The sequence below is a fragment of the Penicillium alfredii genome (genome assembly GCF_028826965.1).
Source record: "Penicillium alfredii strain IBT 34128 chromosome Unknown utg000004l_segment0_segment0, whole genome shotgun sequence".
Taxonomy (NCBI): domain Eukaryota; kingdom Fungi; phylum Ascomycota; class Eurotiomycetes; order Eurotiales; family Aspergillaceae; genus Penicillium; species Penicillium alfredii.
In genome coordinates, this window is record NW_026622701.1 from 500,956 (window position 1) to 524,821 (window position 23,866).

At 49.9% G+C, this 23,866-nt stretch overlaps 9 protein-coding genes across 9 annotated transcripts; 3 read left to right on the forward strand and 6 right to left on the reverse strand.

The window, feature by feature from the left end:
* Positions 1-88: 88 nt before the first annotated feature.
* On the reverse strand, positions 89-1,790 carry ppt1 (protein serine/threonine phosphatase PPT1; the record flags this gene model as incomplete). Its single annotated transcript, XM_056652417.1, has 5 exons — positions 89-124; positions 173-903; positions 974-1,409; positions 1,481-1,561; positions 1,641-1,790. 5 exons carry the CDS (start codon positions 1,788-1,790, stop codon positions 89-91), a joined length of 1,434 nt encoding a protein of 477 aa, XP_056513484.1.
* A 357-nt stretch (positions 1,791-2,147) lies between these two features.
* spt4 (transcription elongation factor SPT4) lies at positions 2,148-2,744 on the forward strand (the record flags this gene model as incomplete). The annotated part of the gene is made up of 4 exons (XM_056652418.1): positions 2,148-2,225; positions 2,290-2,487; positions 2,596-2,648; positions 2,711-2,744. The coding sequence occupies 4 exons, from the start codon at positions 2,148-2,150 to the stop codon at positions 2,742-2,744; spliced, it is 363 nt and encodes a 120-aa protein (XP_056513485.1).
* Positions 2,745-3,256: 512 nt separating this feature from the next.
* gatA (4-aminobutyrate transaminase gatA) lies at positions 3,257-4,941 on the reverse strand (the record flags this gene model as incomplete). The annotated part of the gene is made up of 4 exons (XM_056652419.1): positions 3,257-3,303; positions 3,383-4,545; positions 4,597-4,632; positions 4,691-4,941. The coding sequence occupies 4 exons, from the start codon at positions 4,939-4,941 to the stop codon at positions 3,257-3,259; spliced, it is 1,497 nt and encodes a 498-aa protein (XP_056513486.1).
* Positions 4,942-6,658: 1,717 nt separating this feature from the next.
* Positions 6,659-8,057, reverse strand: NUU61_001838 (uncharacterized protein; the record flags this gene model as incomplete). Its single annotated transcript, XM_056652420.1, has 3 exons — positions 6,659-7,087; positions 7,161-7,485; positions 7,555-8,057. 3 exons carry the CDS (start codon positions 8,055-8,057, stop codon positions 6,659-6,661), a joined length of 1,257 nt encoding a protein of 418 aa, XP_056513487.1.
* Positions 8,058-11,348: 3,291 nt separating this feature from the next.
* NUU61_001839 (MFS transporter) lies at positions 11,349-12,963 on the forward strand (the record flags this gene model as incomplete). Its single annotated transcript, XM_056652421.1, has 2 exons — positions 11,349-11,723; positions 11,788-12,963. The coding sequence occupies 2 exons, from the start codon at positions 11,349-11,351 to the stop codon at positions 12,961-12,963; spliced, it is 1,551 nt and encodes a 516-aa protein (XP_056513488.1).
* A 414-nt stretch (positions 12,964-13,377) lies between these two features.
* Positions 13,378-15,361, forward strand: NUU61_001840 (bestrophin family protein; the record flags this gene model as incomplete). The annotated part of the gene is made up of 7 exons (XM_056652422.1): positions 13,378-13,632; positions 13,715-13,862; positions 13,932-14,016; positions 14,089-14,214; positions 14,282-14,631; positions 14,717-14,890; positions 14,991-15,361. The coding sequence occupies 7 exons, from the start codon at positions 13,378-13,380 to the stop codon at positions 15,359-15,361; spliced, it is 1,509 nt and encodes a 502-aa protein (XP_056513489.1).
* Positions 15,362-16,105: 744 nt separating this feature from the next.
* Positions 16,106-16,726, reverse strand: NUU61_001841 (uncharacterized protein; the record flags this gene model as incomplete). Its single annotated transcript, XM_056652423.1, has 2 exons — positions 16,106-16,490; positions 16,587-16,726. 2 exons carry the CDS (start codon positions 16,724-16,726, stop codon positions 16,106-16,108), a joined length of 525 nt encoding a protein of 174 aa, XP_056513490.1.
* Positions 16,727-17,473: 747 nt separating this feature from the next.
* NUU61_001842 (Major facilitator superfamily domain general substrate transporter) lies at positions 17,474-19,596 on the reverse strand (the record flags this gene model as incomplete). The annotated part of the gene is made up of 8 exons (XM_056652424.1): positions 17,474-17,782; positions 17,841-18,191; positions 18,283-18,492; positions 18,533-18,872; positions 18,932-19,076; positions 19,139-19,419; positions 19,479-19,502; positions 19,562-19,596. 8 exons carry the CDS (start codon positions 19,594-19,596, stop codon positions 17,474-17,476), a joined length of 1,695 nt encoding a protein of 564 aa, XP_056513491.1.
* Positions 19,597-21,718: 2,122 nt separating this feature from the next.
* On the reverse strand, positions 21,719-23,320 carry NUU61_001843 (glutathione synthase; the record flags this gene model as incomplete). Its single annotated transcript, XM_056652425.1, is given in 3 exon segments — positions 21,719-21,984; positions 21,996-22,960; positions 23,019-23,320. 3 exon segments carry the CDS (start codon positions 23,318-23,320, stop codon positions 21,719-21,721), a joined length of 1,533 nt encoding a protein of 510 aa, XP_056513492.1.
* Between the last annotated feature and the right edge of the window lie 546 nt (positions 23,321-23,866).

The following is a 23,866-nucleotide window of genomic DNA, read 5'->3' on the forward strand; positions in this document are numbered from 1 at the left end:
AGCGGTGTCTACGGTGCCAAGATCACATACGAGCAATTACATTCTTTCTAAATTTCTCTGCGACGCCCACGCTGGCATAATCAGGATATCACATATTCGATAAGATCGAGTTCTGCGCGTACGCCTGGAGGATGTTAGTTTGATCACCATCCCGTGGAGTTGGTCGACTTACCATCGGCTTGATGTCGGGGTGCGGCACCGCCTCGAACACCTGATACTCGAGCTTCAGCTCGGGTCCGAGGTTGATATAAGCGCCCTTGTTCTCGGTCGAATCACAGTACTTGGGTGCAGAGAAGACGGTGATACACCGGCCATCGTGCTCAACTTCGTAGCCGTCCATGCGCACCTCGTGCGAGCGAATAATGGCTTCGAGACCGTTATTCTCGCAGAAGCGCTTGGTCACGTCCGGTCCGAACTGAAGACCGACACCACGCTTGCTGGGCCCGCGGCCAGGTTCGGTCTGGGGGTCGGTCCAGAGCATCTCCATCATCAGACCCTGCTGGCCCGGTTGGCGTTGGTTGTGGCGGTTAAGTTTCCGAATGTCATCCAGCGTGGTTTTGTCGTCGGAGAAAAGACCGCCGTGCAGGACAAGGTACTTGTCGCCAATCAACGTAGCCAGCGGCAAGGCCGAGAAAGACTCGGAGAACACCTTGAATACTCGCTCATTATATTTAGCTCGGCATTCGCCCTCGAACCCATAAACCTTGTTCATATCGTCTGTCTCATGGTTGCCACGGTTGAGGAAGATGCCGTTTGGTCGCAGCCATTTGTAAGCATAAAGAAGCAGGGCGATTTCAGTAGACCACGATCCACGATCCACAAAGTCACCATTGAACAGGTAAGCATGAGTGTCGGAGGGAAGGCCGTTGCGTCGGAAGATCTCCAAGAGGTCGAAGAATTGGCCTGATTTGTTAGCAGCAGCTCAACCAATTTCTAATACGGAAAAAAAAAAAAAGAAAAGAACCATGCATACCGTGCGTGTCACCGCAAACTGTCAGCTTCTTGCCCGCATCCACCCCAATTTCCACCATAGTGGGCTCAGCATAGACCAGGTCCTTGACAGCCTTGATGATCTGAAAGACATACTTGCGGTGGATCTTCTTGCCATCCTTGAACCGCTGGATCATATCGTCGATAAACTCCTGGGTCATTTGGTCCCCGAGCTGCACTCCATCGTAGCTGCCATCAACCTTGATAGCATCGATATCCAAGTCCTCGAACGCAGACGGAGGATCGGAGACCTCAATCGCCTTCTCGAATTCCAATCGGCGCACCAGTTTCTCACACTCGGCCAGCTTTAGTTTCGCATTTTGGTTGTTCGGTTCTCGCTTAACGACGGCCTTGAAATCCTTCAGGGCAGCCTTGTAGTTCAAAATGGCGGTATTGGCGAGGGCACGTCTCCAGTATGCCTAAAGTACCGTCAAAAGAATCAGCATCTTTTCCCCGCCACACTTGTCCGTCGTGTTTCCTCGCGACTAACCTTGACGTAGTTCGAGTCCAATTCCAAAGCCTTGGTGGCGTCTGCGACCGCAAATCCGAATGCCTCGAGTTTGATTTGAGCCTGCCAAGAGAAAGAAAACACATTCCATCAGTAACCACTCCAAAGCTGTGTTCCATCGCATCCGGCTCGGGGGACGCACCTGGGCCCGGTTGCAAAAGAAGGACGGTTCCTGGTCATATTTCGAGATCGCCTGGGTATAAAAGTCGACTGCGGCGGGCCACTCGTGGTTCGCAAAGGCCTTATTGCCCTGCGTCTTCAGCACGGTGGCTGCTTCTTGGTCGGAGGCCATGAGGCGGGCAAAAGTGAGAGGGGCACGAGACAGCGACGATCGGGGAATGTCAAGGGCAATAGAAATCCAAGTAAATAACGCAGAAGAGACAGAGTCTAAAAAAAAACTCCTCTAGTGCAAAGAAATCAGAAAGAACTGAAAAAAAAAAGAGAGAGAAAGCGAAAACAGACTTGGAGCAAAAGAAAGCGAAGAGAAAAAAAAAGAAACCTGAGGCCGTTCCTGGTTTTTGCCATACAAACTCATTTCCCGCCGATCGCAACGGGCTTCTTGGCAAAACCACTTCCACTTCGCTCTCTGCCAGACGTTGCCTCTCTTTTTCTTCTAATTGCCCCATTCCGCCACCACTCAGCCCCAAAAATGTCTTTCTACGCGCCTCCGAACCAGCAGCGGACTCTCCGCGCCTGCATGGTCTGCTCTGTCGTCCAACTACACAACGTAAGCATATTCCCGCGTCCCCGATCCTTCCTCAGGAACTACACTCTGACTCGCCGAACTCTAGAAATTCACGCGCGAAGGCTGTCCGAACTGCGAAAACGTCCTCCAACTCCGCGGCAACAACGACGCCATCCAAGAATGCACGTCGCAGGTCTTCGAGGGCCTGATCTCGGTGCGGGATCCGGCGGCCAGCTGGGTCGCACGCTGGCAGCGGTTGGATAATTACGTGGCGGGGACATATGCGACCAAGGTGACGGGGACGGTGAGTACCTTGCCTGATGATCAAAAAAAAAATAGGGAATAGAGATCCTCCCTGTATTTCCTCGGGTGTCAAGCGCAACACGGCTGACGTCTTGCGCTACTTCTACAGCTCCCGGAATATATCATCAACAGTCTGGAGGACTCCGGCATCAAATATGTCCCGTACGTTTCAAATGGTGCCGACTACATCTTTTTTGATTTCTATGCTAACACCTCCTCTCCAGGCGTGACGGGAGTACCGGCGAGGAAGAGTCGTAACAACTTAACAATATCCACCAGACCTCTCTCCATGAGCTTGTCCTTGATAGCGAATACCCATTCCAAGTACACGTGGCCAACTGAAATGTGTGGGAGTGGAGCAGCGTCTTTTGATTTACTGTCTTAAAAAAACGGAGTTTCGGGTTGGAACTAGCACGCTATTATTTTTGTATTGCTTAGCATCGGGTTTCTGGGACATATGGATGGATTGGACTTTCTAGTCGGAGTTGACAGGCTACATAACCCATTTTTCATCTTCAATCATATACACCGGTAACTTACGAATCATCACTACAATTTCTCAATGTAGTTGATAGTCGAAAGTGACATTGAACATGTCTATGGATGCACACAGTCCTTTTTGAGCAACGAAACCCATACCCAGGCAGATATAAAGCCAACCCCCAGCCAGATTTTCAAATCAACTCCCTCATTAATTCCAATTAGAAACGCCCGGGCAACAACCCACAAAACCATAACTCAGAAACGACATCAAACAGCTCGGACGCGGCTTAGAGAAGCTTGATGATCTGCTCGATTCTCTCCAGGAGGATATCAGCTGTAAAAAAAAAAAGAATAAAGAATTAGCAATCACTTCCACATAAACTCAAAAGAAATAGAGTTTCATCACAACATACCATGGTGCTTTTGGAAGACCAGCATGGGCCTCAAGCGCACAGCGTTTTGGCCACTGCCGCCGATATTCACCCCCTGGGACTTGGCCTTGGCGACGAACTGGTCGCGCTTGGGAGTATCCCAGGCAATGAAGGTACCCCGGTTCTTGCCGCGCAGGTTCTGGAAGTGCTCAGGGTACTTGGTCGCCAGACCGGCGAGGCCGGCGTAAAGGTAATCACCGGTAGACTTAGTGTTCTCAACGAGGTTGAGACGCTCGATCTCGTCGATGATACCGCGGAAGATCAGGGCGCGGGAAGGATCGCCCATCCAGGTATTGAATTGGCGGTAGGGCTTGTTGGGGCGCAGGGCCGGGTTGCCGTAGTAGTAGCCGGCGGTCTGAGCCTTCTTGGAGAAGGTGACCATGTCGGGCGGCGAGTCGAGGTTCCAGTGGTCGTGGGCCCAGAACTTACCGGTGGCGCCGACGCCGGTCTGCACCTCATCGACGATGAAGAGAACATTGTGGCGCTTGGTGATCTCGCGGAGCCCGCGGAAAAAGGCGGGCGAGGCGTGGTTGTCGCCGCCTTCGGACTGGATAGGCTCGACCATCACCGCCGCGACGGGGTTGTGGAATTCTTGGATCAGGCGCTCGACTTCTTGCAGGCAGCGCTGCTCTTCTTGTGCGTTCTCCTGCGCATGCTCCTCCAGCGGGTACTTGAGAAGTGGGAAGGTGGCCTGGGGCCAGTCAAAAGCCGGGATGTCCAGCTTGTGGATAGGCTTGCTGCGGGTCGTGGACAGAGAGCCGAACAGACGGCCGTGGAAGGCCGACTTGAACGAGAGGATTGACAGGTGCGGAGAGCCGGGCAAGTGGTTCTCCATGGTGGACTGCAGCTCCTCCTCAGTGAACTCGACGTGCGGGCCACCCCGCTGGAGCTGGCGGTAGTACATGAAAGCGGCCTTGTACGCACACTCGTTGGCATCCGAGCCGGCCATGGCGGTGAACACCTGGTCCAGGCCCTTGGGCGCCGCCTTGAGAATACCTGTTTTGAGGATGTTCGCCCAGTCCGCAGACGGGAAGTTACCCAGGGCCGGGCGATTGATCAAGGATGTGACCATCTCCGGCGAGGTTGCCACCTGCTGGAGGTGCGGGTTGTTGTAGCCCACCGGGATGGAGGCAATTTGAGCGTACCTGTTGAGATTAGTCTTTTCTTGTGTTTGCACGCCATCATCGACAACTTACACATCCAGTAGCTTGTTGCCATCCAGATCCGCAATGCTATCAAAGAAGATGGGGTTAGCTGTGGTCCGAGCGGAAGAGCCGGGCCTGGTCATACTAGTTTCCAACTGACTGGGAATAGTCAGTCAGCATGTTCAAGCTGCGTGCATCGAAGACCTCGTTCAGCTCCGTAGCCGCCTTTGTGTTCTTGGGGCCCGGGATCGCCGTCGAGACTGAGGGACCCGTCGGCTCATTGGGGAAGTATGGCTTCTCCGTCGCCCGCAGGTGGGCCGTGGTGGACAGGGCCCGGGCAGCGGGGATCCGAGCTGCAGACCGCAGCTTGGGGCTGCAGCGGAAGACAGAAGTCATGGTTGAATCCTGTGCGTTGAGCAATCAAGGAGTTATTGTCGGGAAGAATGTGGAAGACAAGTATAGACTCGAGGGCTCTTCAACACTTCAATACAATTGAGAACCCAGGTTGACAAGAGAAAACGTAGCACCAAAGAATGCGGGAGAAGAGAGATGAGAAGCAGAGTAACACGAGGGGGGATGAATTTATATCACAGCCAACGCAGCTGTTATCGGCTTATCCTGGCAGCTTCTGGAGCTCCTCCCCGCGATACAAGCCTGGCAATCGGCGATTTCAGCCAATCAGCGGGCAGAACGGGCCCGTGAAACGCCGAACGGAGAGCGGGTATTTGACGAATCGAGAAAGTCTACGCTGGTGCCCTTTTGATGTGGTAAGAGATTCCGCTGCAGCCCTCGCTCGCGCCTTTGTTGACTCATGGAAATTGGCCACGAGGGTCATGGTGGGGGAGAAAGGAGGGGAATTCGCTACTTCAGGCACCTTCTATAGTGCCGATCAAACATCCTCTATCTGCGATAAGCTACTCTGGTCTTGGCACTCTTATCCCGGGGCTACTTACACATAGAAGTGGGAAGGTCATATTGTCTTGTAATGGTGGGCTCGGTATATATTTATTTATTTCCTTTTGCTTTATCTCCTTGAGGATTTTGCCTAGGATATGTGTTTGATCCGAGATAAATATCTTGTCGTTGTTGGCCATCTTAATAACCTCCCAACAAATTGGACTTGATATATCTCGAGGGTCACCGCAATAGTCCTGAGCTGTAACTTATTTTGACCCTTGACATCAGTTGTGTTTGCATTCAAACCAAAGATGGCAATAATCAATAATCAAGGCAACAATAAAAACCGGAAGAGCAATAGGTAGTATACGTTAGAATAGTGGAAGACTTCCAACTATACAACACCCACCTGACTGCTGGATGATAACTACAATATAAGCCTTCTAAGACAAGATTACCTTGCTAGACCTCTTTTCTCTATTTTTATATTTCTGGGTTTGATATAATTCCTCTACTGATTTCCGAAGAATTGACTTTGTATGCTTAACATCGGCATTACCCTTTCTATATCTCAACCTTCCTCTATACAATTTCTTGCCTGGAGAAATTTATCCTCAATCGGGCTTGTGGTTTAGTGGTATAATACCCCCTTAGCATGGGGGTGGTCCGGGGTTCGATTCCCCGCGAGTCCCTTTTTTTTTTTTTTTTTTTGCTCTTATTTGGCCTGGAATTATAGGTAGAGTGGGCAATAGATCAATTTTTAACCATGTGGCATGTCTTATTGGATTATAGCAAACGACGCTGACCGTCGCTGCTCAGGCGGCTTTGATAGTAAGTAAATTAGATTCGAAAGGTCATTTGAATTCGATCCTATTTAGGTACTTAGTCTAGTCTGCCCTATCCTTTATACACTGAGGTGGGTTTCGTGAGCTGTTCCAGAAGAGCCCGTGGAGTCAATATTCAGGAGGATCCGTATGACTGGATGCCGGTCAAGCAGCTTTAGTGACAGTTCAAAAATACCCTTGTAGCTATTTGCCACCTGTATCCAATTCATTTCACTCCTTTTTTTCTTAGAGCAATTGCAACAGGAATAACAAGTGCCACGGTCTCCATGGACAAAGCTCTTCTTCTGTCCGCAGGTGCAACATTTGATCGTGTCCACAGAACCGGTTATATCGGATTCAGCAACCATGGCGGAGGTAGAGACTATAATTTATCACTGTGCCTGATGATCCGCAAACGGCCAGTCCGTGTCTCGACTCCCGGACCCAGACGACTTATCACTAGCAGCCGATGTATACATCATACCGCCATTCTTCATCTCGCCCCCACCGTCAGGAGTAAGACCGCGCGGATCCTCCGACGAAATATCATAGGCATGGCCCATCTGGTTATGGTTGAAAGCGCGCGATTCAGTCCAGCTTTCCATCTCGACAGTGCGCATGATCTCGAAACGATCACTGTCGTAGCCTGGCTGGCGCTCGTTCGAGACCATATGCGAGCCCCGCGAGCGGCCTGTTGAAGACCAGAGCTTCTGGGAGGGGCTTCGCTGCGCGTAGCGGTAGCTGATGTTGCGGGTGGATTGGAGGAGGCGGGGCAGGAAGGCAGCGATTAGGGGGCGTAGAGCGGGAGCAGAAGAACAGATCTGGTGGAGGATAGAGAGTTAGTTTTCGGGACAATATATCCCATGGATAAATTGTAAATGCGGTGGAACATACCAGGCCTAGGTTGATCTCTAATGCTGCTGCGATCAATACTGGCCACCCCAGCCATGTCGTGTCATACCCGGCGACCATGCTCTTCCACACGTACACGGTTCGGGCTGAGCCTGCCACGTTGACGACGATGCCGAGTCCAAATATGGACATCACGGCAAGTCGTTGACGCGCGGGTAGATTCAGGCTCCAGATCAGGGGCATTGGGAGGGCTGTGACGAGGAAGTCGGTGAAGATGTTGATCACACTGGCCGAGAAGACGATGGAGCCGTCGTTCATGCAGTGGTGCGGCTCTTGGGGGTTCATTTCCCAGTATGCTTTGATTGGGCTGCAAAAGAAAAGAAAAGAAAAGATTAGCTAGATAGAGCAGAAAAGAGTCGACAGCAGCAGCACTTACGAGCACTGGAAAATGCTAATAATCGTAAACAGCGTGCAGGACAGGCCAACGAAAACCATCGACCCGATAAACGCCCAATTGAACAACACATACTTGCCCTTCCCGGCGCCCAGGAGTCGTCGACAGAACCACAGCAGCGAGATTTTGGTGAAGGATGATGAGAGAGAGAACAAGATCTGGAAGGCGAGGTTGAACTTTTGCACAGTCGAGAGCCATGGCAGTGGAATGTCCCAGATATGTCGGTTCCATGCCCATTGCTCGGTGGCGAGCGATGTCACGGCCACCATTCCAATGGCGAACACCAGCCCGATGGTAATCAGGATATCGTCGACGCCGGCGCTACAGGTAATCCGCAGCCGAGTGTAGAGACGGAGGCTAACCACTACAAAGGCCAGGGAAATGCAGATGAGGTTGACGATGAGAACGCCACCACCCCGGGTGGGAGGGTCGACATAGTTTGGAGTAGGCCATGTTGCCATCACGGCTTTTGGAGGGAGTTTCATAGCGGTTGTTTTGTATACTAGCGAGTAACTCGAAGGGGAAGATAAGAGGGCAAAAATGAACGGAAAGAGGTATATCAACGGCGCATCGAAGTCGTTGGATGTGTGAGAAATGACACAGTCATGATCCGACCAGAGTGATTGGTATGGGACTGGAGTATATAAAAGGAGCGTAGACTGAGTCGCGGCTCATGCGCTCATTTTGAAGAAGACGATCAAAACCCAATTCTCCAGGGACATTGGAGACAGATATATTCAAAAAGCAGACAACGACAAGACGAGACCCGGGCTCCATCGCGACCAGGAAGTAGATGAAACTGCGGGTTCTCCAAACACCAGAACCATTTGAGGAATTAGACTTTCCCAGGGCCAGTTGATCGGACAAATCTCTTTGGATCGTATAGAGTGCTCCATAATTCTGCAGGCCGTGAACCCTGGACGCGACGTCTATAGCAGTCCACCTGTGATTGGCACGAGGTCCCAAAAAGTAGAAAGACCGAGGGCGAACGGAGAACCCCAGCCGAGCGATGGATGGCGATAGGCAGATCCAAAGCCCCATGGTTCCCTCCCGGGTCCACCACGAAGCGAGACGGATCTGATTTGAAGATTCTCAAAGACTGTTCGCTGTGGGAAAGCGAACCCTCTCCAAACCCCCAGGCTCGTTCCACGGACTGGCATGTCGCAAGATACCCAGAAACTCGCAGGGTTTCTGCACATCCCCGAGCCCTCTCCAGGCACGGTCGCGCGGAGAATTCCAAGCGCGGATCAGTGGAGCCGAGGTTCTCCAGGGAGGGTACACCCGGATGGAAGAATTGTTAGTGAGGACCGGGGAATCTGCAGGAATTACTGGTCAACAGGAAGCCACACCATGCAGATTATTTATTTTGATTTATTTTCTAGCCCGAGATTAGTTCAAATGTAACTGAACCAATTCACAGTTTAGCTCGGGAGGATCAATAGAATTCGGCGGTCGGCTGTCAATTCCTTCGTCCATTTAGCCATTTACTCGGCCTTCCCTTCGACTCCACTGTGGTTTTTATTTTATTTTATTTTATTTTTCTTTGGAATATCATGATTTTACCGTGCATGGCACTAAGCTCTGTCTGCAATGGATCAGATCTCGTTTTTCATCTATGATCATTTGCCTGGACATCATCCATCTTATGCTGAACATGCCTGACTGGCCATTTGAGTGCATGCAGGTTACTCTCTGACGCTCACAACTAAATAATAAATAACCCTTCTGATCCAGACGCGAATCCCAGGGCGGGTCGATCATAGAGCTCCAGTCCCACGAAAGTGGACATTACGAGTCACCACGACGGTGCCCGGCCGAGTTGCTCCATGGCATGACAAGGCTAGACTGCCCAGCACACCACGAAACAAAGACTGGAGCGAACTAAGCGACTGGATGATCTACACGCACTATCGTATCTCTATTTCTAGATTAGTTGATCGATTCGTCATCGCCGTGAGAGACCTGAGGGACCTGACTTTTAGACTAAACAATCAATCAGAGTCATTGAAGTAGATGTCAATCTCAGTCACATTGAATAAATCAAGAATCTGGAACGAAATGCTCTTTGTCAGATCGTTGGATACTATCTCTAGCAGAGGTAATATCCGTAAACTTCTGCGGACTTTCCTGCCGCCAGATGATCTCTCTGTTCTATTCAAATATTAAATGAGAACATAGTTGTATAATAAGTCTTCTACTTAACTCTAGAGGCTTATGAGGCCTGTGAGATTCACAAGTCATTTTCTATGACCGTTTTCAATAGACCCCGAAGAATGCCATTCTGACACTCAACCATGGTTGAAAAAGCAAAATAAACATACCAGAGAAGAATGAGGCAAAAGGTAGTGCAGTTTTCATAAAATTTAGAAAGCCGCCGGATGGATGGATCTTAGAGCTCCCACGGTTGGAACTCGGGTGGGCCCTGGGCTGAGGCATATGACGTTGGAGTCGAGTCAACAATGCAGAAGATAAGCGTGAGCGTGAGCTTATTGTTCTGTAACTTTCTAGCCAGGTTAAATGCCGGGATCTATGTTTTAGACTAAAACTGAGATCTCGATCTCGAAGGTTGTTGATCTTTTGGTACAGCCAGGCCGAGAATTGACCGCATATCTACACCTACTACTTGGTATTTTCTAACCACCGATAGGCAATTATGTGGTCGTATTGCATACGATGGCACAATAATAATGGGGTTGAAGCAAGCAAACTCTATGCCTTCAATATGGATCTCTTGAGTCCTTGAGGGATTTTGACCATGTTGCACATGCTCGAAGTACTCACAGCGTCGTTCTTGATAAACCTCGGGCTCCGTGAAGAAGCCTATACAGCGAGGTACTAACAGCAAGGTTTATTAAACAAGGAAGCTTTATACTAGGTTGGTATTTTGTCCCATTGCCACGATCATCTCTATAAACCTAACGCCTGGCCCACACCGAACCAGCAATAACCGAAGTGACTTGTGTTGATCCCCGAGCGATATCTCACTCGTCCAAGCTTAGTTATAAAGATCCGAGGAAATTTCTACCTTTGCTTCTGGGATACGGTGCCATGAAGAGTGCCCCAAAGAATTCAATAATTTAGACGACTAAACCATGGAGTAAGTGTTCCTTGCAGGATCTGAAGATGAGATTGACCTAAACCTATTACTTGCTTATGATTTTATCCAGTGCATTGTTTACTCACTTGGATTTTGCAGACTCTGTTCCTAAGAAGAATGCCCTAATCATTTGGAAAAACCAATGTAATTTAACCCCAAAAATTAATCACATGATAAATAAATAAAAATAAAGACTGGGAACTATAGAAAAGCAGAAGGATTTAGTGAAGTCAAAAACTAATGCAGGCAAGGACATAAATTTGAGCGATGTGATGCTTCGCGAGATCTTTTTTAGTCCTCTCCCGTACTGGCTCTGGCGCAAGTAAGCCATCAAGGGGGAATGTTGACCGCATAATTCTCATAGATATTCCTAAGACATAAACTGCATAAGAATCCCTTGGAATGATCATAATGCAATTATGCCCAGGGGATAATCAGCTTTGACGATCAGCCTTCCAAGTTGTCTCCATGTCATTTATGCTCAGTATTTATGCAGTGTGCATAGCAGATGCGAATATTCTCGTCTCAATCATTATGGCTACGTTGTTAATTCCCACGTCTGATTCCAATTATTCATTCCTGTTTAGAAAACTCGCTCCCTTGAAAGTAACGAACTGTTTATGTGGCATTGCTATCCTCAGCCGTCCCACAGTAATCGTCTACAGTGCCCGACCAGAACATGGAAACCACCCATTCTCCAGCACTAGAGAAGAGTGACACCTCACCAGAAACTTGTCAATACACAGAACCCACGCCTCCCTCCCACTCTGTCGACAATGACCTCGAAACACCATCTTCAGACCACCGCTTCCCCGAGACCGACCTCAGCTGCGGCATCGTAGGCTGGGACGGTCAAGATGACCCCGACAATCCGCAGAACTTTGCTCCCGTTCGAAAATGGGGCTTACTTGGTCTGATGAGTGCCATCACTTTTGTGTCGCCCCTGGCCTCGAGCATGTTCTCTCCTTCGGCGAGTTTTGTTGCCACTGACTTGGGTGTTACCAATGAGACCTTGCTGTCTTTCAGCATCAGCATCTATCTATTGGGATATGCAGTGAGTTTTCTTGTCATGGTTTGTCTTCGTTTTGAATCAATTCTGACAATTTTTCGTGTAATAGTTCGGCCCGCTGCTGCTGGCTCCCATGAGCGAGATCTACGGCCGGCGCATCGTGCTCAGCTGCGCCAACTGGTTCTTCGTCGTGTGGCAGATCGGATGCGCCCTCGCCCCGACCTTGACCTGCCTGATCATCTTTCGGCTGTTCGCTGGCGTCGGCGGATCAGGCTGCCTCACCCTCGGCGCCGGAGTCATCGCCGACCTCTTCCCCGTCGAGCAGCGAGGACTAGCCACTTCGGTCTGGAGTTTTGGTCCACTGATCGGACCCGTCGCCGGCCCCATTGCCGGAGGATTCATCGGCGGGACCATTGGCTGGCGCTGGGTGTTCTGGGTGATCCTGATCGTGTCAGGCGCGGTGTCGCTGGGGATCGAGTTCCTGAACCGCGAGACCTACGCCTCGGTGCTGATTCGGCGCAAGACGGCCCGTCTGCGCGTGGAGATGGGCCGACCCGATCTCCGCAGTGCGTACGACCCGCACGGAGAAGCCGCGTCGATCCCCCGGACTCTGGCGACGGGTCTCAAGCGGCCGATTGTGCTCTTTGTGAAATCGCCGATTGTTCTGTTGCTGTCCACCTACATGGCCCTCGTGTATGGTCTGTTGTACCTCTTCTTCACGACCATCCCGACCGTCTTCAGAAACCAGTACGGGTTCTCGACCGGCTTGTCAGGACTAGCGTATCTCGGGATCGGACTTGGGTTCTTTCTCGGGCTGCTGTCAATTGCCCTCACGAACGACCGCATCATGCTGAAATTGGCCCGGCGCAATGGTGGCAAATTCGAGCCCGAGATGCGTCTGCCCGCCATGATCTTCTATGCGTGTTTCCTGCCCATTAGTTTCTTCTGGTATGGCTGGACCACTGATAAGCATGTCCACTGGATCGTCCCTATTATTGGGATGCTGCCGTTCAGTTTTGGCATGATGGGTGTCTATCTCCCCATCCAGACCTATATCATTGACTGCTACCCGGGGTATGCGGCGTCGGCCAATGCCACGCTGACTGCATCGCGGTCGCTTGTGGGAGCGTTGCTTCCGCTGGCTGGGCCGAAGATGTTTGAGAGTCTCGGGCTTGGCTGGGGCAATTCGCTGTTGGGCTTTATTGCCTTGGCGTTTGTGCCCGTGCCGGTGTTCTTTTCGCGATGGGGCCGAGTTATTCGGGAACGGTACTCGGTGCAGCTGTAGTATAGACCTGTATAGTTTAGTTCCTAGAATATACAAGAACTCGGAGGATTATACAATAGACTACTATCATCAATTGACCCCCCCCCCCCCCCCCTTTTCTATATTTCTATAGTAAAGTGGCTGTGAGACCCCACTGCAATCTAGATCCCAACGGTGAAAATCCCCCTGGACGCCATCGATGCATCTGCAGTTTCAGCCTGCGCCTTTTTCTCCTTTTCGTTTTTTGCTTTTCTGATGCGACTCTATTCTCTTCGAGTTTCTTTTCTTTTCTTTTTCTCCAATTTCTTCTCTTTGTTCTTTCGTGTTGATTGAATTAACCCACACTCGTTCAATTCTAAACCCACTTGATCTAGCCTTGACACTCCTTTGCTTTCTGTCCTCCTTTTTTTTTCTGTCTCTTTTTATCAATTCACCATGACAGAAGGACACAGCGCTCCTCCATCCCAAGATCCTCCGGCCGCACCCACCGACAACAGCGCCGCCCCGGTCCCAGCCGATGTACGCCCACACGCCGTCCACTATGACCAGGGCCTGTCGTCACACGAACACGAGCAGGACTCCACGGGACGACTCACCCCGCGACCAACTTTCCTCGAACATCTAGCCAACTTGCGCGACTCGCAGTTCCAGCTTGATCGGCGGGACTCGAGCGAGCTGGAGCGGTATTTTGTATGTCTACAGTCTATCTCTGGGGAAACAAAATAAACCAAAAGCTAGTAAATGCCCGTGGCTAACTGACGATATTGTATAGCATGGCCCCCGTGATATGGACAAGCATTCCAAATGGCCGATCTTCATGCGCATGCATGGCAGCGTCATGCCCAAGATGATTCTCCCGCTGTTGTCGGTGGCGGCGTGGTCGACGCTCATTACGTGTATTTCCAAATATGTCCATGACTGTGAGTATTCTCGGCTTGAAGAGAGCATCGAGATGTATTGTCGTGATATCTGACATATTATCCTGTTAGTGGGTATTAATAACATCCTTCTCACCGTACTGGGTTTCGTGGTGGGCCTGGCATTGTCGTTTCGAAGTTCCACAGCATACGAGAGGTCCGGTCTCACTGTATATTGGCTTTTTTTTTTTTTTTTTCATTTGCAGCCGTTCACTGACTCAATCCAAAGATGGGCCGATGGACGCAAGTACTGGTCCCAACTCATCCAAACATCCCGAAACCTCGCCCGGACAATTTGGGTCAACACCGGCGAGCGAGACGGAGAAGAAGGCAAGGTAGACCTTTTGAGAAAGCTGTACGCATTTCTCCTCCCGAATAGAAGCGAAAGGGTCCAGCATGATAATTCTAACGGGCTGGAATAGCACCGCCATGAATCTCATCCTAGCCTTCGCCGTCGCCCTCAAACACAAGCTCCGCTTCGAGCCAGACATCGCATACGAAGACCTCGCCGGCCTGGTCGGCCACCTCGACACTTTTGCCCGGGACGCCCACGACCGCCATGTCGTCAACCCGCCGGCGAAATCCATCTGGAAGGCCACGGGCGAGTACCTGGGCGTGTCGTTCGCCGAGTCCAATCCACGCAAACTGATCAAGCGGTCGAAGAAGCCACTCGGCCATCTTCCATTGGAGATCCTTAACCATTTGTCTGTGTATGTGGATTCGTGCGTGGCTAATGGCACTCTGGTGTCGACTTCGCATCAGGGGCAGGCGGGTGAGTTTTGAGTTAATTGTTGCTTGCTGTATCTCTACCCGGGTAGAACTGAAGAACACTAATGAACCACAACTGGTGTATGTAGTCACGGCAATGTCCACGCTTAACGAGGTCCTGACTGGCACCGAACGTGTCCTCGACACGCCCCTCCCAACAGCATACAGCATCGCAATCGCCCAGATCGCCTGGGTGTACGTGCTCGTTCTCCCATTCCAGCTGTACAGCGCCCTGAACTGGATCACCATCCCCGCCTCACTAGGTAAGACACAGAAGACCATGAATCTCCACCTAATCACAACCCTCTGAACCTCCGATCTTCTGGTTTCTGATCTGGTTTCTGATCTGAGATGTTTGTACAGTGGCAGCATACATAATCCTCGGCCTAGCCACAATCGGCAGCGAAATCGAAAACCCCTTCGGCCAAGACGTCAACGACCTCCCACTGGACACATACTGCCGCCAGATCGCGCTGGAGCTCGACATCATCACCGCGACGCCGCCGCCCGACGTCAACGACTTCATGTGCCGCCCGGATAACTTTGTTCTGTTCCCGCTGAGCCAGGACGGGTTCCCTGTCTGGAAGGATCGCAGTGTTGCTGATATCCGGGGCGCGCTGCGCACGAAGATGGTTGCGAGTCCGTCGCCGGGGGTGGCAGCGGCGATGAAGACGTCGTCGGAGGCGTCGACTGTTGTGGGGAATTCGTGTGCGGTGACTAAACAGTCTGTTTGATTTGAAGATACAACAGACATAAGAGGCACAAGAGATTGATGGATGAGTGGAGGACCTGAGCAGAGTAGCATGGGCATTGCGGGGCAGAGGGAAAATCTAGCAGCGTGTGAGTTATGGCGTTGGATTTGAATTCTTTGAAGATTTAGCAATATGGTCGTTCCTTGATGTCTTGAAATTGCCCTTCTCTTCTTGTATGTACTGGCTACATACATGAGAAAACACAGCCTTTGCAGGTTTATTTGTTAGATGAATAGCCCACTCTTATCCCGGTCTCAAGAAATGGCAAGTTTTCCATATTGGGAGAGCAGACGTGGACTCTCGAACTCTCGAATAGCCTTGACCATGAGAAACCCCCGATAATACATTTGAAGCTGTTCCGAAAACTCCATGTTTGATGTAGACAAAATTCCTCGACCCCTGCTATCGAGCACAGAGCTGTTGCTTCAAGTACAGCCGGGTATCGCGGCCTATGGTTTTGCGGTCGGCGATTTCAAAGCTTCCTCTTTGTCGTGCAAACGCGATCACTCTCAACCCCATACCATATTCCGGAAACCGATCAAAAGAAGTCAACCCATTCAGTTTCGTGAGGCGGACGGGCGATGCGTTGATCCTGGCAGCGTCGAGCTCGAAAAAACATCCATGATCATGTAGACACAGAGCCCATAATAGCTGCTTGCAAGTAGAAACACCCCACAAGCAGTCGAATTTCAATATCATCCCAGCAGATTCTCCCGGCCAGTCAATCTATCGAGCAAACAAGCCCGCTCCGGAACTGGACACCAGCGCACCCAGGAAGTTCGCTTTGCCGCAGACCATCCAAGCAATACTAGTCGAGGCCCCATTGCCGCCGCTTCCAATCCAAGAGCTGAGCGCAGCGATGACCGCCGCGGCGTCTTCGCGGGGAACACGGATCCAGACGGTATCCCATCTGCGTGGGCCAAGAGGCTGGCCTGCCGCGACGGAATGGATATTTGCAGCAGGCATTGGCGATCCATGTTGGATTTTCAGGATGTCGACTGAGATGGAGGTGCCCGTGAGCCCAAGGAATTGTAAAAGCGCTGAGGTGAGGTATGTGCGGGCAGAGAGGGCGTCGACGGGCGGGGGAGGCGTGCTGCCTGGCTGGGGGATCCTGAGACAATTTTCAGTCAGTTATCGCCATGTCAAAATATTGAATTCAGAAGCAAACAAAGACCTGGGAGGAAATCAGGCCAAAGACAAAGCTTACAGGCGGAGCTTGAGATAGGTCCAGGGCGGATTGCGCGAGATGAAATGGAAATCCGGCTTCGCCATGGTTGCTTTTCCCTTCCCAGCAGCTGACGCAGAGGCACTGGCTCCCTTCACAGTGTTCTTCTTGGGAATTGTCATAGTGTGGAATCCAGGAGACTTGAGCGAAAGGTTGAAAAGCGAGACAGAAAAACAGCAGCCGTTTACGTCACGGGATCTGGAGCCGCCAATCAACGGTTCCACCTTCCTTTTTTGGACGACACAGATCTTCCTTATTTTGGCGAGCTGTCTACGGCGTCGGTCACTCTGTGTGTGAATTGTTGCAATGCAGCCTCCTCGGTGTCGTTGACCTCCAAGTCGTCGACGCACAGGTTTTTGAATTGTACTTTCAACCTTTGAATGACCTCGACGTTCGGCTCAGGAATGTTGAAATCTGTAGATGAACAATCCAAAGTCAGAGATGATGGAATGAACCAGGAAACAAAGATAAAGCTGAATTGGGAGTGGGTCAAGTACCTCCGTAAGAACTACCTCTGCACCACGTTTGACACGGCAAGGTTCCCCGCTCCGTCGCATGGAATAGCGGAAACACTCACGTCAACTCTGTTGGTGTCCACAGTAGTGACACTGGAGAGTTGAGAAAAGCGGTGGGTTTTAAGAAGCAGGAGATGTATAGGTTTCAATGGATATCTTACGGGCGGCTGGGGACTTGTCTGTGACGGAAAGGGGCAGAAGTAGAGGTATTTTACAAGATTCAATGGAAATTAATCATGATTGGGCATTTGTCTCATGAAACAACTACTGCTGGCTCACGATCAACAAAGTTAAAGATCAAAAAAAACTACCCTATTCCGAACTCCTGAGAATCATGTCTTCCCATCAGTCCCTTCAGACCTGTCGGGTCTGGGTCTTGGGCACAATCGAGACAAGTCCGTAGGCAGGAGGAGCCTGGTTGTCATTAAACTTGTACAGCTCGGGACAAACCGCATCCTTGCGTCGGAAGATGTATCTCTTGACCCACCACGGGAGAACTTGGGTGATCTGGTACTTGACGTGGGTGCGGGTTGGGACCGCAAACACATAGTCCAGTTCCTCCAGGGATCGCTGCTTTGTCTCGGGCAGGAACAGGAAGATCATGGCTAACGCAATCAAGTTCAATCCAGCGTAGAACCCAAACGCACCCTGTGGGGTGAAGGCCTGCAAGATCCAGGGGAAGGTCAGACTCAAGACTGCGAACGGCCCACGCCATTCCAACCTCACGGTGCGACATTGGGAAGGCCTCAGCGGAGTAGGTGAAGGGCATAGGGCCAGCTCCAGGTGAGTACACGGCTTCGAAAAGGTAGATAAACATGGCAATCAGGCCCAGATGCGTCTTGCTACCTTCCGGAATCCAGAAAGACATCCCAGCTGCAAGAAGAGTCCAGAACATATGGGGAAACGTGAAAAGGAGCAGACCACGTCGACCAAATGTGTCGATGGTAAATACTGCGGGCCATGCAAAGACGAAATTCACGAGGCCAGCTCCCCATGATGCCAAAGAGTGCCCTGATGTTGCTAGCACCTGCCCGCTGGAAAATTGTCGAAGAACAAAAGGAAATGATGTTGACTAGATAAGAAGAAGAATGTTAGTATTATACTAGCCAGGTTTCTTCAAGACTATTTCACTTCCTGCCGCACATCTGCTGAGCAATATTCACCACTCCCGATGCCTGGACTGCACGTCGCAAACGAGACACAGTAAACAGTTCGACAAAGCGGACAACCATGCTTTCAGTATTCGCAAATCCAGAGACCTCCAACATCCGCTTTTCCATTTCCAACTGCGCATGGATCATGTAGAGGTCACGGGCAGCCTGGAGAGAGCTGTTCCGGAGTCGAGGAAGGGACCGATATGCCTTTTTGTGGTTCTTTTTGGTCATCAGCCAGCGAGGGGACTCGGGGCAGAACCAGATTCCAATAAAGCTGGAGTCTCCAGGAGATATCTCCAGTGTTGGTGGCAACCAGGTTGGCCGAGTAGCCGAGGAGAATTCCGAAATCGGTCCAAAGCTGCCACGACATGACCAGACCTCCTCGGATGAAGGTTGGCGCCGTTTCTGCAGAGAATACTGGAACCGTCACTTCTTTGAGACCCATTCCGATCCCAAGAAGCACTCGGCATGCTACCAGTTCACCCCAGCGTTGGATAAAACCCGAACCAATGGGAGCAAGCAGACTGAATATGGCAGTGATGAAAATTGTTCCCTTTCGACCAATGATGTGGTTGATGGGATCCGAAAGCCATCCAGCACTGTTCGGGAGGAAATCCGTCAGAAATATTACACAGCATGAAGAAATACCTAGACTCACAGAAGGCAAATGGTGATATAGGGAGTTGCATTAATCAAGCCAACAATCCACTGGTTGCGCTGGCAGGTGGAAGCATCCGGGCAGAGAGGCGATGACTGGGGAATCCCAAAGAAGACATCGAAAGTAAGTTTGGCTCCATTCGAGCCTATCACAACAAATGTCAATGAAACAAAACACAACAAGACATTTGAATTCTTGGGTTCATACCAATCTGGTTCCATCCTTGAATGGCCGCAGAGATGGAATTCAGGAAGATCGTGTAGTAGAGTGCCCAGGGGTGCTTCCACCGGTTGGTGATCTCCTGACGAAGGACGAGCCGATCATTTTCATCAAGCTCAGAAATTCTTTCAAAGTCAACTGGGGCCTGGCCAACCAGAGCACCCTTCTTGAGGATGACCGTAATCTCCTCGAGACCATACTCAGTGGCATACGCTTCCACGTCTGCCATGAGCTGGTCACGAGGGACCCAAGCCAGAGGATTCTTGATTCTGTATCCCTAATTAGTTGTGCTGCAGGGAAAAGAAGTGGGTCAGTAAATTTAACTTACTCCCCTGCCACGTTTTCAGTCATCCTGTTTATCACTCCAGTCCAATGAGATCAAGCAATGTCAGAGACAGAAGATGTACTTACCCCCAGACCATCTCATCAGTGGCCACATGAGCCATCTTTGATCTGGTCAAGATGGGAATTGGAACGAAAGAAGGTGGGATTGTTCAATTGATAGATATTTTGATAGGAAATGATGATTTTTGTGATGGAACGAAACGTGGTGAAGAAGGGGAGGATGGTAGAGTGGAATGAAGAAGAGAAAGGAAAGATGAGAATATCCAAAGGTGTTTTCCAAAAAGGGTACTCGAAGGCGGTCCGAGTTGGCAAAAGGGCGCGAGGAAGAGTTGAAGATACGCAAATTTGCGGCAGTATTAAAGGCGCCAGCGACACCAGGCAGCGAAGTGTCCAGCGGCTGGGGGATTTCAGGCCGCGAAGCTCTCACTCCCCATTAAGGCGCGACATTGTTGACTCACTCATAAGCAGTGATCTTTAGAATTAATCATAAGACCATAATCTATGAAAAATTATCTATGTTATTATTATACGAGGAAAAGCAATATTCCTTGGAACTGAGATGACACCTTGAATAAACACTGGTTTGGTGTTGAGGGACCATGATATTTGCTGATTCCCGTCAAGGCTACGGCCATTCTGTAGTTAGAAAAGATGTAATTAGCAATTTCTTTTTATTTTCGAGTATTCTTTGTTTAGATGGCAATTTATGAGTAGAGCAAATGATTATAGGATGCAGGATCGGATGTTTGTGTTGATGTTTTTCTACGTGGTTTCGGATGCCTCATACTCCCATCCTCCTCTATTTAAGAGGCACTGCAACAATTCGATCGAAAGAAAAATTGGACATAAAATCAAAATGTTGAATGCTTTTGGACATCCACTGCAAGATCACAATTCATGACCTTGATTCAATCGAAGGATACTGTGATGGTGCAGTTTTGGCGATTCAGAGACCCAGGAACAAAGATTTAAAAATAAAGAGCCAACAGAGTGCTTCTAATACAATACACTAGGGCCAAATCTAGCCAAAATCTCGATCTCAGAGAAGCTCAACAGGCACTGGGATTCGGGGAGGGGATACCGGGTTCTCATTGTTCAACTCCTGGAGAGGAAATAAAACCACCGTAATTTTTTTTTGTGAAAGGTATTTATCAACACACTTCATTTAAAAAGAAATGAATTTCAGCCAGGGTGTGTTGTGCGAATTCTTTCTTCCGTGTGTCGACTCGAGGCCGAACGTCTATAGATCGCCTTGGCTCATTTAGCGCGTGGTTTAAATTGTGGGTCTACCGTTCGCCAAGCCGGGGTCGGGAAGATTGGGTTTCGGCAATGACTGATCGGAATGTTAATTCACTGGACCTGGGATAAATGGCGAGTTAGTAGAGGGGAAAAAATAAATATCTTGAAATTTGGCTGTTCGTAATCAGAGCCAAGGTGTCAGCATGGGTCATAGAGGGTGACGTAGCGAGTGTAAAGTGCGACACAAAGTGGTGATGGTCTCCTACATTCAAGTTTTAGGTTCCTATCGCCATAACGACGGTTGTTTTCCCAATTCTATGGGTTTTCAATGTTTTTTGTGCAGGCAAAGACCCCTTGGTCGTCGGATTGCTGTATATTTAAAAATAGAGGGTCCACAACATAAATAAATCACCCCTCAGGCACATTAATTACCTGAGTCATATCTGGGATCATCATCAACTGTAACACAATGACAAGGATTTATTTTGTCGTACAATTAATTCCACTAATTCTAGAACGATATTGAGGAATACGTATAATATACGTCGAGTAGAGTAGATCGAGTGGTACAAAAAATGCTGCTCGGACAGAAAGAAGTCTTGGCAAGAGCAAAAAAAAAAAAAACACCGACGCCCGGATTCGAACCGAGGACCCTTTCTTTAGGAGAGAAACGTGATTCCACTACACCACGCCGGCTTAGTTTGAGCCGGGATCTGGGATTCTGGCATCGAGATGATGGTCCATTTTTCAACATCAAGCAACTACTTACTTATTTGGGAGGCAAAAATAAAATAATAAAAGCAACAGCGAAGAATAAATATCAAAGAATTAAATAAATTACATTAAATCAAATTTCCCTGTTATCGCATATTCTTTTTCTTTTTCTTTTTCTTTAAAAAAAGCGAGACCTGGAAATGGCCAGGCACGCAGTACTTTCACATTAACCGTCAAGACACAAAATTTATTCAAATCGGCTCTAATGCATTAAAAAAGAAGGATGCTGTCCAAGCTGGAAAACCCAGCGGCCACTCCACCCTCGTTTACCTCCTTGCCTTTGGTTCTCAACAACCACCCCCCTTGTTCATTATGGTGGATCTTGCCCGTGTTGTCCCACAAGATAGTGCCATACACCCCCAGCTCCGAAATGACGTGACCCTGGAGAACTTCCCCATCATTTCGTAGGGCTACGTTCTTGGCACTGGCAGAGGGATTGATCAATTCCATAAGAACCCATCCCTTCCAATCGCTTTCTGGAATAGACCGCAAGAATCCAGGAATCTCTGATTTGTAGATGTTGTTGCCTCCCCCTCTCGCTGAGGCTTGAGAACATGCTTCAAGGCCGTGTCAGAATTGAGGGCCAGATCTCGACCCTGGCCAACCGAGGAGAGGTCATATTGTGGGGCAAAGGTCTCGCGCAGTTTCGCAATGACCGTCGAGTCCGTTCCACTCAGGAAACTGGACAGATGATCGGGCCCCGTGGGCTCTGCCAGAACCTGTTGGACCTTTTTACAGCCAGACAGTTGGTTGAGAACCGTGGGGCACTTGATAGCAGCTGAGCGCTCGAGGTGGGTCCGGGCATCCCAATCCCGGCTAGATTTGTACTCATCTGGCGCATAATAGGCCCGAAGATAGACTGTTGTAACCTCGAAGATCGAGGCAGGGGAATGAGGAGGGTGATAGATTAATGGACGGGCAGGGTTGGAGCTGGGAATCGATGTCTGATTCAAGACTTCTGTGCTGAGAACACGGAAAACAGGGATCTTGTGGAATCCGGTGAGCTGTTTCAAGAGTGCAAGCTGATCAAAAACATTCCGCTCTCCTTCTTGGACTACAAAGAGGACGCCAAGAGGAAGAGCCGGAGAAGACTTTGATGGTCCATAGGCTTTGTGTGCTGCTGCCAATCCTGCTGAAAGTGTCTCCACGGCGGTATTTTCAGGGGGAGTACTGGATTCCAGCAGCGGGTGAGATGGGTAGCTGATCGGAGACCCAGGCGGTGATGTCAAGAGCTCTGTATGCAGCGCTCTGACGAGGGACGACAATCCACCAAAAGAGGAGGAAATTGTATTGAATTCCACCTGCTTCAAGGCGGGTGCATGATCAGAAGAGTTATGAGCCATATAATCAGATCGGAAAAGACCCAAGGATAAATTCTGCACATAGCCCTCCTTCTGGACGGCTAAATGCACTTTCCACAAATTTGCGACAAAGTCATCGACATCAATTAGACTGCAACAACACTGAGACTTAGTTGAGGCAGCACAAATAGACTCGGTAAGGTTCTTACTCTTCCACGATCTTCCCCAGCCATTGTTCATTGCAGGTGATTGCAGCATATAGCTCATTGTACACAGTCTGTAATGCTGTTGCATCCTCAAAGCAAGCCCTTGGAAACGGACTCGGAAACAGAGTAACCGGGGCATTGGTTGCCAGAACCCCATTAGGGTCTATGCCTTCTGGCAGGATCGCCGGTCCTGGTCGCACTGCAAGGCCATTCTGGATGGCCCAGTCTTTGACAGCCGTCACCAGGTAGTTCTGCTGTGCTGATGACAGCTCTGGTGGATAGCTTGAATAAACCGACTCCTCCATTGTGAGATGGCAATGACGAAGAGCTCGACCTCGGGAGACCTCCAGTGCTGGCCCGGGAAGGATATCGCCGTTTGTCATCCGCGGGGCACGCGAACCCGGACCTTCCCCTTCTTACCGCTTACTACATCAGACACCGCCCACGCTTGGATACTGTAAATACTGTAGATGTCGCCTTGGATACTTCTTCTGATAATACTGTGTACAACTTTTAGGGTACTGCTATAAATACTGCCATGGATTCTGCTGTTGATACCTTTTTTAATACTATTCTTGATACGGCCTTATCCGATGCCTTAGTGCCTTAGTGCATTAGATACTGCCACAAATCTCCATCGCCCAAGGTACCGTCAGGGGGACCGCCTTATAGAAACGGCAGTAAATTGCTTCAGTTTTGCTGTTTTTGGAATCAAAGGCTTCCTCCTACTCGCCTTGATTGCTTCCTTCTTCAAGTCGCGTCTTATTCACTTTTTCTCCTTCTCTCTACGTGTATTTCTCTCTCTCTCTCTCTTTTGTTTTCCCCCTGTTTACTATGCCTGTATTTGATAC